This window comes from Camelus bactrianus, chromosome 14, assembly GCF_048773025.1.
Source record: "Camelus bactrianus isolate YW-2024 breed Bactrian camel chromosome 14, ASM4877302v1, whole genome shotgun sequence".
In the NCBI taxonomy this organism is placed as follows: domain Eukaryota; kingdom Metazoa; phylum Chordata; class Mammalia; order Artiodactyla; family Camelidae; genus Camelus; species Camelus bactrianus.
Genome location: NC_133552.1, coordinates 26,854,596 through 26,871,145, shown reverse-complemented (window position 1 = coordinate 26,871,145; position 16,550 = coordinate 26,854,596). Strand labels below are relative to the sequence as shown.

Sequence of the window (16,550 nt, the reverse complement as noted above, 5' to 3'; positions counted from 1 at the left end):
AATAGCTGCTAAGCCACACAGTGCTGACCGCAAGTGTGTGGTAGCCTGAGACAGCTGTCAGCAACAGAGAGCAGGACCGGTAAATGGATGCTGTGACTGGCTTCGGTACGTTAGTGTGAAGGGGAGGGTGCTTTGGACATGAAAGCTTGACTTGCAGGTGTGTTGTTTGATTATGGTAGGGTGTTTGCATAGAAAGGCTGAGATGGGCACAGGACTGGAGTGCTCCCCTTAGGGCTGGAGATGCAGATGTGGGAGTTTCCTTCCTAGAGGAGATGGCTGAAGCTGTGAAATCTTTGTAAAGAATGTAGAAAGGACGGGAAAGAAAAAAAAAAGGGCCTGGGAACTAACCATGAGAAATGGCCACACATGGAGAGAGATACCTTTGTGTCTGGGAGAGGCTGAGAAGGTAACATAAATTAGAAGACTAAGAATGAATCATCAAATGTGGGCAAATAAACGAGGTAAGGGCCTTGTCGTGATGGGAGGTGCTAACCGCGAGTCTGAGGACTTGAGTTTTGTCTCTGGCTCTGCCTGAAAGTTCTGTCCGCTGCCTCAACTTTACGTAAAACAAGGTCAACGCACCCAGGTCGCCCATCACACAGGAGTGTTACGAGAATCAGATGTGTGGGGAAAGCATTTGCAAACTACGGAATACCCATACGTAAAGGGAAGGTGATGACAGTGATATTGTTAATTATATAATAATATACGAAGTTACAGATGGCTTTCTGTAATGACTTATGACACCAGTTACCTGGAGGTGGGCCAAACTTCACTGGTCACAGTCTTCCAAAACACACCAGCTGCCAGTTTGGGGGTTCCCTGTCCACCCTCACTTCAGACCAGCTGGATTCAGATCTAGGGGTTTTTACTATCCCCTCAGGTTCAATAATTCACTAGAATGACTCACAGAACTCAAGAAAGTGCTGTACTTAGTATTACATCTTTATTATAGTAGAGGATACCAGCCAGACAGGTCCCAAACATGAAACTTCTATTGTCCTTAGGGATACGTTACCCCCAGCCCCGGCACATCGCTAGGTGACGATGTATGTCTTGTTGTTGGTGTGTGACAGTACGTATTGCCAACCAGGAAAACTCACCTGATCTTCAGTGTCCATAGTTTGTATTGAGGCTTCATGACTTAGGCATGAGTGACAGGTCACATGATTGAACTCAGTCTCCACCTCCCAACCCTCCATGATTGGTCTTTGTGATGTGGCCATCTCCCATTCTGAATCACTCATTACCATAAACTAAAAAGGGTCCCATCATGAGCATAAATTATCATTATTATCATAAATTATCCTCATTGGCATAAATATCAGAAGGGCCCACTGTGAATAAAAAAGACACTCTTACCACTCTGTTAATTCAAGGGATTAGAGGCTCCCTCCCAGGAACGGGACAAAGGCTAACCAAGTTGGGTTTGTTTTTATTTTGTTTTTTTAAGGAAGTGTTTTTATTTATTTATTTTTTGGGGTTTTGGGGGGCAGGCAGTAGGCAGTTACCACAGTCTTAATTACACATGCTCTGAAGTGTTGCAACTGTAAGAGAAAACACGGCATCGGAAAACTGCTTTGAGTTCAGGGATTTTGAGGCTTCTGGGAATCTTGTAGGGAGCAGGTTTAACAGAAAGGTTTAACAGAAAGGATGAAAGCCAAATTAGAATTTGCTAAGAACCAGGTAGAAAGGTGAGAGACAGGGAAGCAAATAGAGTGGGCCATTCAATTCAAGTAATATATTAAAAATCAGGAAGATAAGCAGTTGAATGGAAGGGTCTGCATGACTATTCTCTTTAGAGGAAAGAGGTCGGACTGATCCTGGATGTCCTGTGCCCAGGAGCCTGCACCATCTCGAGGTCCTTCTTGCATAGAATTCAGGAAGGCCCAGTAGAGGAAACTGCAAAATGCAGTGCTGTCTTTAGATTTTTATATAAAAGGCAATGAAATAGAAGAAGACTAAAGAGAAGTGTATATATAATGAGTTTATGCAAAAAAAGAAAAAAAAACTTCCTAATTTAATTGTCAGTTATCTCCTCTATTCAAAAATATCTTTTATTTATCATCCTGTGCTTTGTCTGTTTGAATTGAGGGAGTAATTGTTTTGTGTTGTTGTTTTTGTTTCTGTGTAATTGGTTTCAATAAGAGTTTCTTGGCACTCCTAAAAGATTTTAACCATATACAAAATGCCCTTTTGCTCTTTTTATCATTTTTATACATTTTCAACACAAAAGATAAAGTAAACAGCCGAATGAAGCAAAGGGAAGACAATTATTTATAGTGTCAGTAAATCAGCAGTAAGGAAAACCACAGGGGTATGGGCTGCTGGCGGCCAGCCCTGACTCCAGTTAGTGCATAGATTAAAAACATATATTTGTCACACACTTTACTATCATGTAGACCCAGTAGTGCTTTAAAGATTATATTTATGGGTCATTCTTTCCCTCCTGCCAAAGTGATGCCATTGCTGGGATGAAACAAACAGCTACTTAGTAGGTCAAGGTAATAGTTAAGAGCAAAAGGTAAAGAATTGTAAGGAGAGACCAAACTTCAGGAAGACTGAATAGATGCAGTGAAGTTAGGACACCAGAGTTCTCTATTCTTTCTCCTGTCAAAGCTGCCACAGGCTCGCCATTGACCACAAAAGGCAGGAGCTCAATTTTATATTTCATCTGAGAGTTGGCACTTCTGAGAAGTCAGTGCCCATTAGAACCACAATGTGATGGAGGATCAATACTGACTTAAAGGGAGTAATGCCTCTTTCTGAACCATAACTGATACTTCCTGTAGCAGAGACGGTTTTCCCCAAGGGCTGTCAGCCAGGGTCTTAGCCTTCACCTTCCCAGCTCGGGAAGCATAACAACTGTTGGCTGAAATATTTCCTCATTTAGATGCTAAGTTGCATATGTTTATATTTGCTTTTTTGTCAGCAACTTCCTAGTTCCTATGTGTTTTGTGTTAAGATGAAAGGATGAAAAGGTTAGCTCAGGATGGTGGGTTTAGGGGTCGGGGAGTGGGGTTTAGTTCTTTGTCATCCAGATCTACAATCTGCCCAACATCATATGGGATCCAACCCTGAATGTAGTTTAAGGGTTTTTTTCTCATTTTTTTAAGTCTAGTGGGTTTTCTGCATTTAACAGCCATTCAACTTTTCAACAATTATCAGCTCTTCACTTAGTTTCAGACAAAAGCTGTTGTGGGACTCAGAATCAATTCTTCTAGTAAGAATCCTATGAGGAATTAAATCGAAATAAGTGAGTTTTTAGTAAAAGGAAAATAGCATGTGTTTTCAGCCTGTTTAATTCCACAGAAGTGTAAATCCAAGATGTGTGGATTGGATTCCCTTACTGACCTGGTACTAAGAATGGCAGCTGGTCCTGGCCCATATGTACTCCAGTCACTGTATCCAGTGGCCTGGATATTGGCTGTAGTCCTGGATAGATCACAGTTCTCTTCAAGACATCAATTGTAATACCTTAAATACAAGAAAGAAAAAGAGAAAAAAAGGGAGGGAGGAAGGAAGGAAGGAAGGAAAGAAGGAAGGAAGGAGGAAAACAACAACTTTGCATTCGATTCATAAAATAACTTCCACTCTTTGGAGACTTAAGTAATCATTCCACTTTACCTTAATGTTTTTAAGGTTCCATTTAACAATGCGTATTGGTAAGGATTTGACTTGAGGGGAAATAGAACATGCTTCTTTTTTAATTGACACCCAGACTTATCTTCCATGTGTCCAAGTGTGTCATCTTTCATATAAAAGAGATATGAGCCCACCAGCAGCACCTCTATAGCGATCTCTCCAACTTACAGGGTTGCAGCATCCCTGATGTCTGGAGTGAACCATTTGGAAACTAAGTGTGTTTTTGTGTGGAATTTGGGTCTCCAGTTCAGCCCACATGAAACCACCAATAGTGGACTTTTAAAATAAAATTAATGGCAAAAGACACCTGGCCTTGAACCAACATTATAATGAAATTTATGTGTAAAAGTGAACTTGCAACTTGGGAGAGTCCTCTACCTGTAAATATTTTCTCTAGTTTGCAGTGGGACAGGAGATTCTTTCTCCAACCCAACTGCATTTATCGTTTTGCAAATTAGGATGTGACTCCCTCTGTTCCACAGTTTGGGCCTCCTAAGCCCAGGGACTAGGGTGGGGGCTGTTGGGATGCTGAGAGAGAAATGTGAGGGTTGGAGTGAAGAGATGTGATCTAGGAATTTCTAAAGTCCTTGTGGACTTTTTTATTTCCTGTTTCCATTTAATATTATCTTGTCAAAAGATTCTCCACCTAAAACCACAGAAGAGTTACATGCCAGCTTGGTTTTTCTTCTTATCATTTTGTCCCAAAAGCTAGCCCACCACTACTTGGAGTTTTCTCAGTGGGGTGGAAATGCTCTTGCCTGTACTGGCCCACCCACTGTTACCCACCTGAGCCTCCAAAGAAGTTCAAAGAGTAAGCAGTAAAAGAAAAACCCGGGTTCTGCTGGGCATTTCATCCTTGGATCTGGTACAGGTGGAGTAAAGGAGGACAAAAATATCCAAGTGGGTGTACAGGCCTTGTATTTTAGCAACACGGAGTTTACTAGTGACCTTGACAAGAGCTGTTTCAGAAGAGTAGAGGGTCAAAAGCATGACTGGAGTGGGTTCAAGAGAAAAATAGGAAGAGAGAAAACGAGACAGAAGTATGATCAATCCTTCTGAGATGTTTTGCTACAAAGACAATCACAATTGAGGTAGTACGTGGAGTAGGATGTGGAGTCAAATAGTTTTTTTTTTCCTCTCTCTCTAAAACTGGGATTATTACAATATAGTACTATTACCCCAAAAGCAGAAGAGAAAAGACCCCAGTTCTTGTCACACCTGAAAAACAGGCAATCAGCCAGGAGACAAAGCATTGTGTAGCAAAAGATTTTAAAGGTTTTATTTAGTAAAGGGAAAGTACAGCTCCAAGAACAGGAGGTGGGCTGATCCCAGGGCAGATACAATGGTCTTTGTTTGCCCCCTTCTCTTAGTCCCTCACTTAGAGGAGATCTCCTGATTAATTGATGGCTCTTGTCCCTGGAGTGCTTAGTCATGATCATCTCCCTTTGTGCATTTCCTTACCCTTGATGCACACAGAAAAACCCATGGGGGTGCCTAAACTGCAATACTAATTTTATTACATGAGCACTGGGTGATGTCCAGTTAGATCCTTGTCACTACTTTACAGTTGTGGCCATCAGGTTCTAACTGGCTTCTTGCTGGCACTCATTTAGAGTAAATAAAGCCCCTTTATCCAGAAGGCAGGCATACTGCCATTTTCCAGACCATCCTTCCTCCTTCTCCTCCACCTATGTGCCCGGTGCCCCAACTTATCTAACTGCCTAACAGTATTTATATGTTGAGGGGAATGATTACATGAAGAAGAAACCTTTATGACACAGTAGAGAGAGGGCACAGCTTGTCAGAGAGAAAGACAGGCACCCTTACGGGTGGTCCTCAGAGGGGAGCACAGAAGATCCTCAGGCAGAAGGAGTGTACGTGCCTGCAACGAGTAGATGGATGTTGGGGGCGCAGGAAGCTTCTGGGGTTTCTCTCCTGATTGCTTCTACAAATGAGTTAAATGCAAGTGAAGGAGAACATGGTGGACGTTTGCTGGGAGAGGAGGAGGGGTGACAGGCTTGTCTAGGAGAATGGAATTGTAATGGAGTGCCGGTTATACTTGATGCTCAAAGTCATGAATTTCAGTGAGACCAGGAAAGAAAGGGAATGTATGTGTGACCTTGGAGATCCTGTGCTGAGGTAGTTTACATAGGTACACCCTCTGCGTTACAAAGTTATTGGGTGTGTTAAATGTGTCAGAAAGCATTTTGAAGTATGAGTACAGGATCTTGTTATTATGAAACTTTGCTTTGAATTACTTAGCACTTTTCCTTAGCAAAAAGCTTTTTAAATTTCTTTAAGAGCCTTGGTCTCTCTAGAGATGGCATTTGGCTTCTGCCCCTGATTTACTCGGTAACTCAGTCTAAGCAAATGACTTAACCTCCTTTTGCTTTCACCTCTCAATCTATGAAATGAGGGTGGTGATGTTTAAATTGCAACAAATTCCTTAGAAATAAAGGTGCTATCTAAATGCAAGCTATTAATAAAATGGTATTTCAGCCCTCATGGGCACGGTCACCAGAGAGTCAGAAAGGTCAGCGCATCTGAACCAGCCTTGGGTGGTGGAAGCCTCTCTTGCAAAGCTTGGAAAGAGGAAGAGAAAGACAAGACATATCCGTTCAGGAGGTGCCCCCTCCTTTCTTGCTTTTGGTTCTCACAACTCCTCTTTGAGGTGGATTATTAGAACCAGTACCTCAAAGAGAAGAGGTACCCAGTTAAAGCCAAGTGGTGGAGCTTGGATTTCAAGCCAAGGTCACCTTAAAATCCCACGCTCTTTTCACTTCCCCACATGTAGCTTTGGGCTTGGTACGTTATAGGCAGAGGTGCGGAATGCTTGATTTATGTAGATTATTGTAGACCCACATTTAAGCCAATTTAATCTCTTCTCGGTTATCAAAAATGTAGTGAGAGTTGCCCAGCAGCAGAATAAACCCGTTTGGTGGAGACAGCATCATGATGGGGTCATTTACAAGGAATCAAATGACAAGAAAAGATAGGTACATTAGGTGGACGCAGCAGTAAGCCGACCAAAAATTTGCACTTAGCTACAATGCGGTTTTCAAACACTTTGGGGGCAGGAGGAGGGTGCTAGGGGAAAAAAATTGTGCAGTCATGGGAACTGTAGGAATACTGCATCGCCTGAGCTTTTTACTGCAAACATAATATGTACATTCTAAATGATAGAGCATAAACAGCTCTAAGAGAAAGTCACTGCTCTGTTAGATTTTGACTTCTGAGTACCAATTGCCCACCTGATAGAAAAGGTGATAGGAAAAGTGTATTTATTTTCTTCGAACAGCTAAAAGGTGATCATACTTCTAAAATTTGTTGAGATTGTCCAGGAAAGTGTGTAAAATACTCATCCATCACTGGAAGCCCCTGGTCAGGAAGTGACAGTGCAGTAAATATCTTCAGCTGCCGCCTTTTAATGGACAAGCTGTTTTCGGTTGGAATTTTCAGCACTCACATAAAACACACTGTCAGGAGTGACTGCTCGTGCTCTAGAGTCATCACTGTTGGGATAATGGAACATCTCGCAGCGAATAACCAAAAAAACTGTAAATGTCATGTCAAGTTTGTTGAAGCCATTTGCAAGCCCCGTTCAAGGTTACATGAATATTGAAGGTGTCTGTTTTTCTAAAGTTGGAGATCTGTGAGGGAGATCACTCTTCAGGTTGTGCGATCTGAGAGTCAAGCTAATGAAAAGAAAATTTGCTCTTTGGGAAAGTCAGTCAGTTAGAGCCATTTAGCTGTTAGGATTGCTCCCCTCCCCTGACAGCCTGGATAAGTCAGGATCCCAGTCACTTACCAATAAAAGAATGTATACGTGTTTATAAGTTACAGGTCTGTATGAATATATATGTATATCTTTGACAAGTTACGATATTATCTTGATTTGCTAGGAAGTTTTAACAGTTTGCCTGCCAAATTCAGTATTTCTTTTAAGAGAAAGCACTGAACTTAAAAATTCCCAGTAGAAACTTTCTTCCTTGACTTTGTTCAAAAAGGAAATAAACCTCGTTATCATTCAAACTAATGCTTGTCTTGGGTCATAGAGTGTGGAAATAATTCCTTTACCCAATGCATATTTATTGAGCATCTATTTTGCTCCATGGCCATTCTAGGCACCAGTGTTACAGCAGAATTTAGAATAATGTCCCTGCTCTCTTAGAGCTTACATTCTAGTAAAGAGGTAGACCACAGCCAAGTAAACAAATATCTCATGTGTCCTGTGATGTGCCTTCTGTGAAGGGAAAGATGAGGGTAAGAAGACAGTGATGAAAAGAGCGATGGCTATTTTAGATGGATGGTTAGAGACAGTCTCTCTAGATGACATGTGAGCAGAGACCTGAATGAAATCCAAGACAAAGCCTTGAAAATAACTTGAGTTATAGACATTGCAGGCACAAAAGAAGAAGGAAATAAGTATTAATGCTAATGAAATGGTTGTCTGTCTATATTTTTTAGCTTATTCTTCTGTGTATTTATTTTAAATCTGCTTGACTCTGTTGAATATTTTTTAGTTTAGTCTGAAAGAAGTTGTTGGCTGAGAAGAATTATTTTAATATTTCATAATGTGCACAGTCCTTGCTTATCACAGTGATAAGTTTCATGTTTCTTTCTTCCTTCCTGTAGAAAATCAGAAGTTGCAGTTGATGGAAGGGTCACATTCACACCACAATATCAATTGCAACTCAACAAGGACTCCAGTCGCCAAGGAGCTTAATTATAATCTAGACACTCACACGTCGACAGGGAGGATCAAGGCAGCTGAGAAGAAGGAAGCCTGTAACGCAGAAAGCAACAGAAAAAAGGAAATGGAACTTACTGGCCCTGTTTCTAAAAACGAATCCATTCCCGAAGTTGAAGCCCTGCTGGCAAGATTACGAGCTTTATAAATTAAACTGGTAAAAAAATGATTAAGCTGAATAGAAAGCCATGCTCTCAGCTGTAACACTTGAAAAAAATTGCTTTTTCTGTAAGTGACTTTATATAGTTTTAAATTATAATATATATTAGAAAAATAAAGCTAAATACATGGTTGCTCTGCTCTTTCTGTGTACTTGAGGTTTTGGCTTATTCAGGATTGTAATGGGCTCTAATGCTTTTTCTTTGTCTTCTGGTGTTCATGTGTTCTATATTTGGTGGTGAAATTATACATAATGTTTTAGAGAGCAGGTAGGTGGCCATGTGTTCAGCAGTGTGTCCTCAAGAAAATACCATGTTTCTAAGTCACTGTAATGTTCTCTTTACTATTTTCAACATCAGTGAACATCGAGTCGTCAGCCTCGAGTCTTGCTCCACATCCATGTATGTTCCACGTATGTTATTTATATAGACCCACGTTTCTCCTTAATTGGGACCTGCGTGCTATCGGTGTAGCATGGAAAACATACAACTGAATGTAACAGAGCCGAGAGGAAATGATTGGTGAGCTAATTAGCATCACTGTTGAATTCATGTTAATTAGACCCTGTAGGAAACTAGGCTGCAATTGAACACACTTCCAAAAATGATGTAATAGGAAGATACACTCTTTTTGCAAAATGCACATGCTTTTGTACAAAGTGGATGTACACGGTATTACAGTGCTGCCGAAAAGTCAGCCAAGAGAACGTTCCCCCCCACCCCCCGGTAATTATGACTCTGGGATAGAATTGCCATTGTGAAACTTCCCAAGTAACGAATTTTTTAATTTCTGTGAACCCACTTGAAATTGCAGTTTCTTAGATCTGACAATCAATAACTTTAACAAAGATCTGAAATGTTTCAATGAAGGTTTTCCTATGCAAATACTGCGATTTTACCTCCTTTGGGGCATCAGATTAACTCTGTTAATTCTGTATCAAAGAAAATAAACTTGCTACTTGCACTAAATGAAAAAAAGTTGCTTTTTTTTTGTAGTTAGCATAGTCTGTGGATAAGCTGGAAATAGACTCTGCTGAGCAGTCTAAGCATGTCTTTTGCTTTATGACATGCAATAAGCAAGTGACTGCTCTGTTACCTTCAGTTAAAAAGCAGTTATATGGGACTAGTCTGGCTAGGTCCACTGCTTTTTATTTCCTTGTTTAAGTTGCCACCTCCTTTCAGCTCCAAGTTAATAAAGTTAATTAATTAGGACTATGAACCAGGCCCTGTTTATAGACATTGGGGAGCAGAGTGTTAGCCAGAGCCAAGGTGGGAATAAATTGTTGTCATCTGTGTTGCTGAAATGCCCATTTTGCCCTCCAGTCACAACTCCTATTTTCCTGAAAACAGATCTTAAAAATCAGAAAAGGCAAAGGACATTTACACCTTTCAGCAGACAGAAGCCCTAACAGCAAGGAAGGAAGTTAAATGAAAGAGTTCTGACTATCTGTCCATAACATGATTTTGCAAAGACTTGGGAATTTCAGAAACAAAACTGAAATGCCACCCGATAGTTTGGACACACCAGATGGCAGGTAAATACTCTGTCAACGTAGGTCCGGGGAGCAGACACGGGGAGAAACAGCCTGGCCAGTAAAGGGAAATGAAGATGACACAGCCTTCCAGGCCAGAGGAAGTCAGGGAAGTCTCGAAACCGAGCGGGTGGCCCCCGGAGCATCTGTCTGCAGAGGCTGAAGGACAACCTTCAGGCGAAAGCCAGGAGCCCAGAGCTCACAAAGCACCAGTGTGTGCCCTCGGAGCCCATTCTGAGCAGGCTGAACAGGAGGACTGCAGGCATCAGGAGGAAAACACCAAGTGCTGACAGAGGTAAGAGCCAACCAAAAAACATTGCTCTCCTTTGCAGATCAAAGCCCCTTCAACAGTGGGCAAGGGGTGAGAATCAGGGTTTTAAAATTCATAATATTCCTTTAGCCGACTGTAGATGAAAACTACAGAGATGACCTTTAATTTGAAGGCAGGCATTGAGGTACAATTTTGTGTTTCCGAGCAAACAGATTTTGTTCACTTGAATTAGCAGGTAAAAGGCCAACTCAAAACCACCTGGCACAGCTCAGTGCTTTGATGAGGTCCTAGTGACAAACCCCAGAGAGACCCCCCCTCCCCTTTCTCTCACATCAATGCAGAGAATTTGGCAAGAACACAGACAGCTAAGTGATCACTGACTTGTCCAAAAGCAAAGACTGCTGCTAACAGGTTTCCCAATCAAATATTTAAAGTAATTAAAAAATAAGGAAAGCAATCTAATCACATGTGCATGTGTGTCCTTTTGTTAACATATTTGAACATTTAAACAAAATATGCCAAACCCCTAGTGTTTATATGCGGAAATAGACATTTCAGTAATTCACGTGAAAGTTTTCGGCTAAATCTAGAAAATGCTATCATTTATACCAAGTAACTTCAAAACTCTTCTAGTTGTGACCATGCTATTTATTCAAAAACAGGTGCAACAATGACTTCAAAGTGTTCGTTTAGCCACAAATGATTGTCTCCTGGGTGAGTCATTCTTATTTAAAATGCCATAATCCAATGTAGATCTGAGTTTACTAGTTGGAAAGTGAATCTCTAATGCACAAATCTTGGCTACATTTCACCTTAAACTCTCATCTATCGATAAGCACAGGTGGACGGGCAGCACGTTTAGTGAAGAGGTTGTGGCAAACTTTTATACAGACTGTAATTTTTGGAAAGTAGCAGGTCAATGTGTAAACTGCTAAGAGGAATGAAAAATTCCAAAAGCGAATACATTGTCTTTTTCTTCATACTCACTATTAAAATTTTTGAGATCAAGGAATAGTAGCTGGCCAGTGCTCATTTTTGTCTGGTGAATTGTTGAATGGTAACTGTTACATGCCCTTGCCAGGCATGAGTGTTCTTAAGGTGTGTCTTCAGGCCACACTGTTCAGCCATTTTGCTCAAGAGCTACTGTTTATAAAAACCCGTGGAGCTGCTAAAGAACCACAAAGACTGGATGGCACTTCAGAATTGAACCTAAGTCTCCCCATAAAATGAAAACAATGGAACCTTAAACCATAAAAGTTCATTATTCCTAAACAGACTGTTGCCTTTTAAAATGGGTATAAAGGAGGAGGTTATAGCCAGGCCGGGAATGGATCTGGAGTAGAATGAAAGTTCATTGTGCCCCTAATTAGGGTTTGACCGCGGAGGTCTCTTCACCTCCTGCTCACCTACTTAGATTTGAGTGTCACATTTGACTTCCACCACATTCCCCCTTCAGCATCTCCAAGAGACAAGAACTTAAAAGGAATGTCGATTTCTTTCAGGAAACCTTAAAATGATGGACTTTCCCCCTCTGCTCTCCAATTTGCAACAGCAACCATTGGATTAAAAAATGTTTTGAAGATTCCGGATGGTGCCTCCTTGCAATGAATATTACCAACATTCTCCAGGTTCCTGTAGAACTGTTATTATACATTTTATACTATTTGAATTCCAAATTTTTAAAAGGTATTCAGATGATGAAATTGGAAGCCAAATTTCTAGATTATCTCTTCAGGACCACTTATTCATTTTCTTTTACAACAGCCTTTTAACATATTTTAGTAAGTCTATTACATACAAACCTTTGCTTTTTTTTTTTTTCAATTGTATCAAAAGTTTGAAGATAGTGTTTTTTTGGTTTTTTGGTTTTTTTTTTTTTTAAGGGAAGTACTGCTGGAGATCGAACCCAGGACCTCGTGCATGCTCAGCATGCACTCTAGCATTAAGCTATACTCCCACCACTTGTATCAAAAGTTTGAGACTTTCCATTTTTCTCTTGGCATGTTTATTCCCTGTTATGTTTGGATTAAAAACCTGTTTGTAAGATTTTCTCCTTTTTCCTAGTTTTCTAACTATGAGTTACTGAAAATTTATTTTAAAGATGAATCTCCAACAACAAATCTCATCTTAATATTTTATCTATAATCTGACTAGGTGTGATTGATGGTCAAATATAAGGAAGCTAAAACAAAATAATTAATCAGATCAAGACAACTGTTTTAGTGAATTATTCCTTGAAAGTGGGACCAAGTCCTCAAATGAGTATATTCCAGTTAATTTCTTCCCAAAGTGTCTGTTTTCACAGGCGTGGCTAATTCTGGTAGAACAGGTCTTTTTGCATTGAAAAAAAAAAAGTATGTTAATTAACCATAAATACTTAACATGTGTATTTAATACACTTAATAATGTCTAGAAATGCAAATTATAGTTGATACAGGTAGATATTAGTAATACAGACATTTTTACTTACATGCTTTGTAATAATTTCAAAGTTCAGTATGTGTGAAGCATTCATTAAAATATATCAAAAGTAGGCAACAAAATTTCAGCCTTGTAATTTAAGTACCCGATCTCTGAGGGAAGCTTGATTTTAAATGGTGTTTCTTTCCTTTCATCAGGCACACATACTTGGCCCTTTCAATGCAAAACCAACTAGTTGCCTAATAAAAGCAAACAGGTGCCTCTCCAGCCTGGAAAAAAAAAAAAAAAAAAAAAAGCATGTCTTTGGAGGGTCTCATCTTGAGTCCTCTCCTTTCGTTAATGACCTAACAAGGGCCATTCTGATGATTGTTACGAGTCGTGACTGACGTCCCACACCTGGGGCCTCCCCAGAGCGTCAGAGTCCAATTTGACTGTGATAATAAATAAAATCTTGTCGTAGTATTATAGGATGTTTGGCAAGGACAAGAAATAAGGCCCTTTTATAACTCCCCAAGGAATCTGGTGATATTTCTAACGTGATCTCACACATCATTCTGTCCTGCCTGACCTTCCTGGTGTCACCCTCCTGAGTTATAGCCTGTATCCAGTACCCTCCCTCCCTCCACAGCCTCTCCCCCAAATAAAGGATTGCTGACCCGAAGAAAACAAATCTGATTTTTTTTTAACTTTATAAGAAAATCCGTAAAAATGTCCTGGCACTCACTCCCTATGTTTTCTGCAGAACATTTACTGTCTCCATTAGATGAAATGTTATGTCCTGCATTATGAATACTGAAGGTCTCTGAGAGATGAAAAGGACCTCGTTGAGATGTATCCAGCTTCATTCCTTAATGACTTCTGGGGTCCTGGGATGTTACAGGACACATTATGTGTTCACCAAGTTCGCCAATTTACCACCCACTTTTTCAAAGATCAGTTCCTTTACCATGACAGTCACGTGGGAGAGTAGCCTCGCAGGCACTCCCCCGTGACTCCACCTGGAGAGGGACGCCTTTGATCTGTTGTAATCGCTTTCCTCACACTCTCCAGAGAAGCTTAACAGCTTCTGTCTGAGGAGCCAGGAGAACACCCTTACGTAAGAACAGGCACACTTCAAGGACACTGTTAGGCATGGAGACACTGGTGCCACATGGGCATGGCAGCCATGCCTGTGGAGACCAGATGCCCTGTCCGTGACCCTTCTTTGGGCATGGCCCAGGTGGAGCATGAGGGAAGCAAAGTTTGATTCTGATAAGCCCCCGTGTTCCTGAGAAGCTGGGCTTCGGCCGTCCTTATGGCTTCTCCTCCTCTATACCTGCATCTCCTTCGAGTTCTTTAAATGGATGGTAACAGCCGCATTACCCTTCATGGAGGAAAGGTGCATTTTAACTCACATCTGACCCAGAAGGGTGGAAGGTCTGCTGATGGAGACTTGAGAAGCGGCAGAGTCAGGGAATCTATGTCTGCACGTGAAACAACCCAGAATCGCACCTTCCCCTCGTTCTGTTGTCATGGCCACCCTGCCTAAGCCAAGGTCAAAGCACAGACCAAAGTCCCTTTCTGCCATCCTCCCGCAGAGCTGAGACAAGCTGGGATTCTGAAACACTTTGCAAAGCTCTAAGTCATGAAGTAGAGGGAGAGATAAAGGCAGTGAGAAATACGAAGCCATCCAAGCTAATAAAGGATAGTTCTCAGCGTCCACAGCAAGCACGCCCTCCCACTTTGAGGAGAAGCTGGGGAGTGCAGTCCTCTGGTAGGACAGCGGGTGAGGGAGGGTCCTCATGGCCCATTTCTGAGAACAACCCAGCCCTCTTCAGCTTCACATACCCTCACAGGTTGGCAACCATTGACCCAGTCCCAGACTTATGTCCTACACACCTGTGAGGATTGTCTGGCACGTTGGCTGACTGGGGTGTGGACAGAGGCCACGCCATCCGTGAGGAGTTAGAAGGGCAGAACAAGATGCTGAGGTCACAGCGGGGTTGCTGGGTGGTACAAGAAGGGAGACCTATGTGGTAAGGGCTGGAGGCAATAGAGATGCCATGTATCTGTGCTCAGCAGGAGGGAGGGCTCAGAGGACAGGATGGTTGCCTTCATATCCTTAAAAGACAAGCATGGAAGAGATAAGGAGCTTTTTCTGGGTGTCTCCAGAGGACAGAGCTGGGGCCAACAGTAAATATGAGAAAGCGTTTTACCTGTAGAGCTGCCCAGTGATGAGAGGCTGGCCGTCAAGGTCATGAAATCATCGAGTCAGAATCCAAGCAAGTCCTTGTGAGGGACAATGGAGGCCATCTAACTCAAACCCCGTATTCTTACTGGAGGGATGAGGGAGGTGCCCCCCACAACGGGCGCCCCTGTCTCCTTGCTCTGTGTACCCCGACCCCGCTCACACAGCCTCCCTCACCACGTTACCTCAGCAAGCAAAGGCCAGCTCTGTCTGACTGGGAGATAATGAAGGACTTTATTACTCAGGTAGAAGGTTGGCCTCTGTGAACCCTGGGGGACTTTATCACTCTCAGAATCTGTGTTCTGTGACTTTATGAAATCATAAGTGGACACCCTACCTTGGGATTATCACCTCCATGCCATCACACACTCCACTCACTTATCTCTTTGACGGACGTAATAACTGTCTTGGTTTATTCATGTACCTGCTCCAGGTCATGCAACTGAAATAAATCAGCCCTACCCTAGAAAGAAGTGGTCTGGAAAGAAAGGCAAGGAGCCTCGTGGGAAGGAACAGCTGCTTCTGAGGGTCTGGGCTCAGACCCCTGTTGGCTGCCGCGTCTGAGCGATGGAGCAGCTCATTCCCAGCGTGTGGAATTGTGGTGCCGAAAGTAGCACCGTGGGTCCCTCAGTGTTCTAAGCGTGTGATGTGTCTCATCTCACGTTATACGTATAACACCTTCAGGAAGAAGAGATGCTCTTGGAGCCCACTTTACCAGAGAAGTTAAGTCATTTATCCATGGTCACACAGCCACCAAGGAGCGAACATAGAATTAAAATCTAAGCCTTCCGAAACTCCAGACCCTGTGATCTTAAGCTATACGGTCTCCCTGTGTGATTCTAAAAATGCCTTCTAGAAAAACACCAGGGGTAAAACTCAAAACACCTCGCCTGCCTCCTGTTTGGTGCAGTTTTGTAGTTGGCCCTGATAGATGACTCACCACTTGGCTTCATGATTTTGTTTCAAAATGCTGTGAGTCCCCAGAATCTCCTATGCCTCTATACCAAAGATGAAAATGGATAATTTTAGAAAAACTTTTCTCAGTTGAATTCCTGTCACCAATGCTTTTTCTTTGAGTACAGTATTGTCAAATAATCACACATATAAATAAAAGGTGACTAAGTTTAAACGTGAACATTTGCTGCCACAGTTGGTGAAAATGACCAACAGTTGACAGGAATGTCGGGTCCTCTGAGGTTGGTCAACTTTCCAGGCACTGCTCCCACTAGGAAAGCTGGTCCTGCACACATGAACAGCTTGTCAAGGCCTCCATGGTTTGAAGACTCGTGAGATTTCTGTAAGCATGGTATGTACAAAAGATGAGTTCTTCCCAAACCGTTAGCCTCTCAGCAAAATAACAATATACATCATTTTTGTTTTTCCCTTGGCTTCCTGTTTTCTTTCTGAATTTCGGGGGAAATGGAGGTACAACACACGATTTGTAACTTTGGTAAGATTTATTTTTTACAAAAACAATCTCTGTGTAAAATAAGCCTTTTAATAATATCTAGAACACTGAGTATATTTGAGTTCAGGGTTTTTTTAA

The 16,550-nt window shown here is 41.8% G+C and overlaps 1 protein-coding gene across 1 annotated transcript in view; it reads left to right on the top strand.

The window, feature by feature from the left end:
* Positions 1–8,688, top strand: part of DIAPH3 (diaphanous related formin 3) — a 470,879-nt gene extending 462,191 nt beyond the window's left edge. The window contains exon 28 of the mRNA XM_074378260.1: positions 8,281–8,688. Coding sequence (XP_074234361.1) covers positions 8,281–8,543 — 263 coding nt within the window. The 3' untranslated portion in view covers positions 8,544–8,688. The remainder of the gene's footprint in view (positions 1–8,280) is intronic.
* Positions 8,689–16,550: the final 7,862 nt, after the last annotated feature.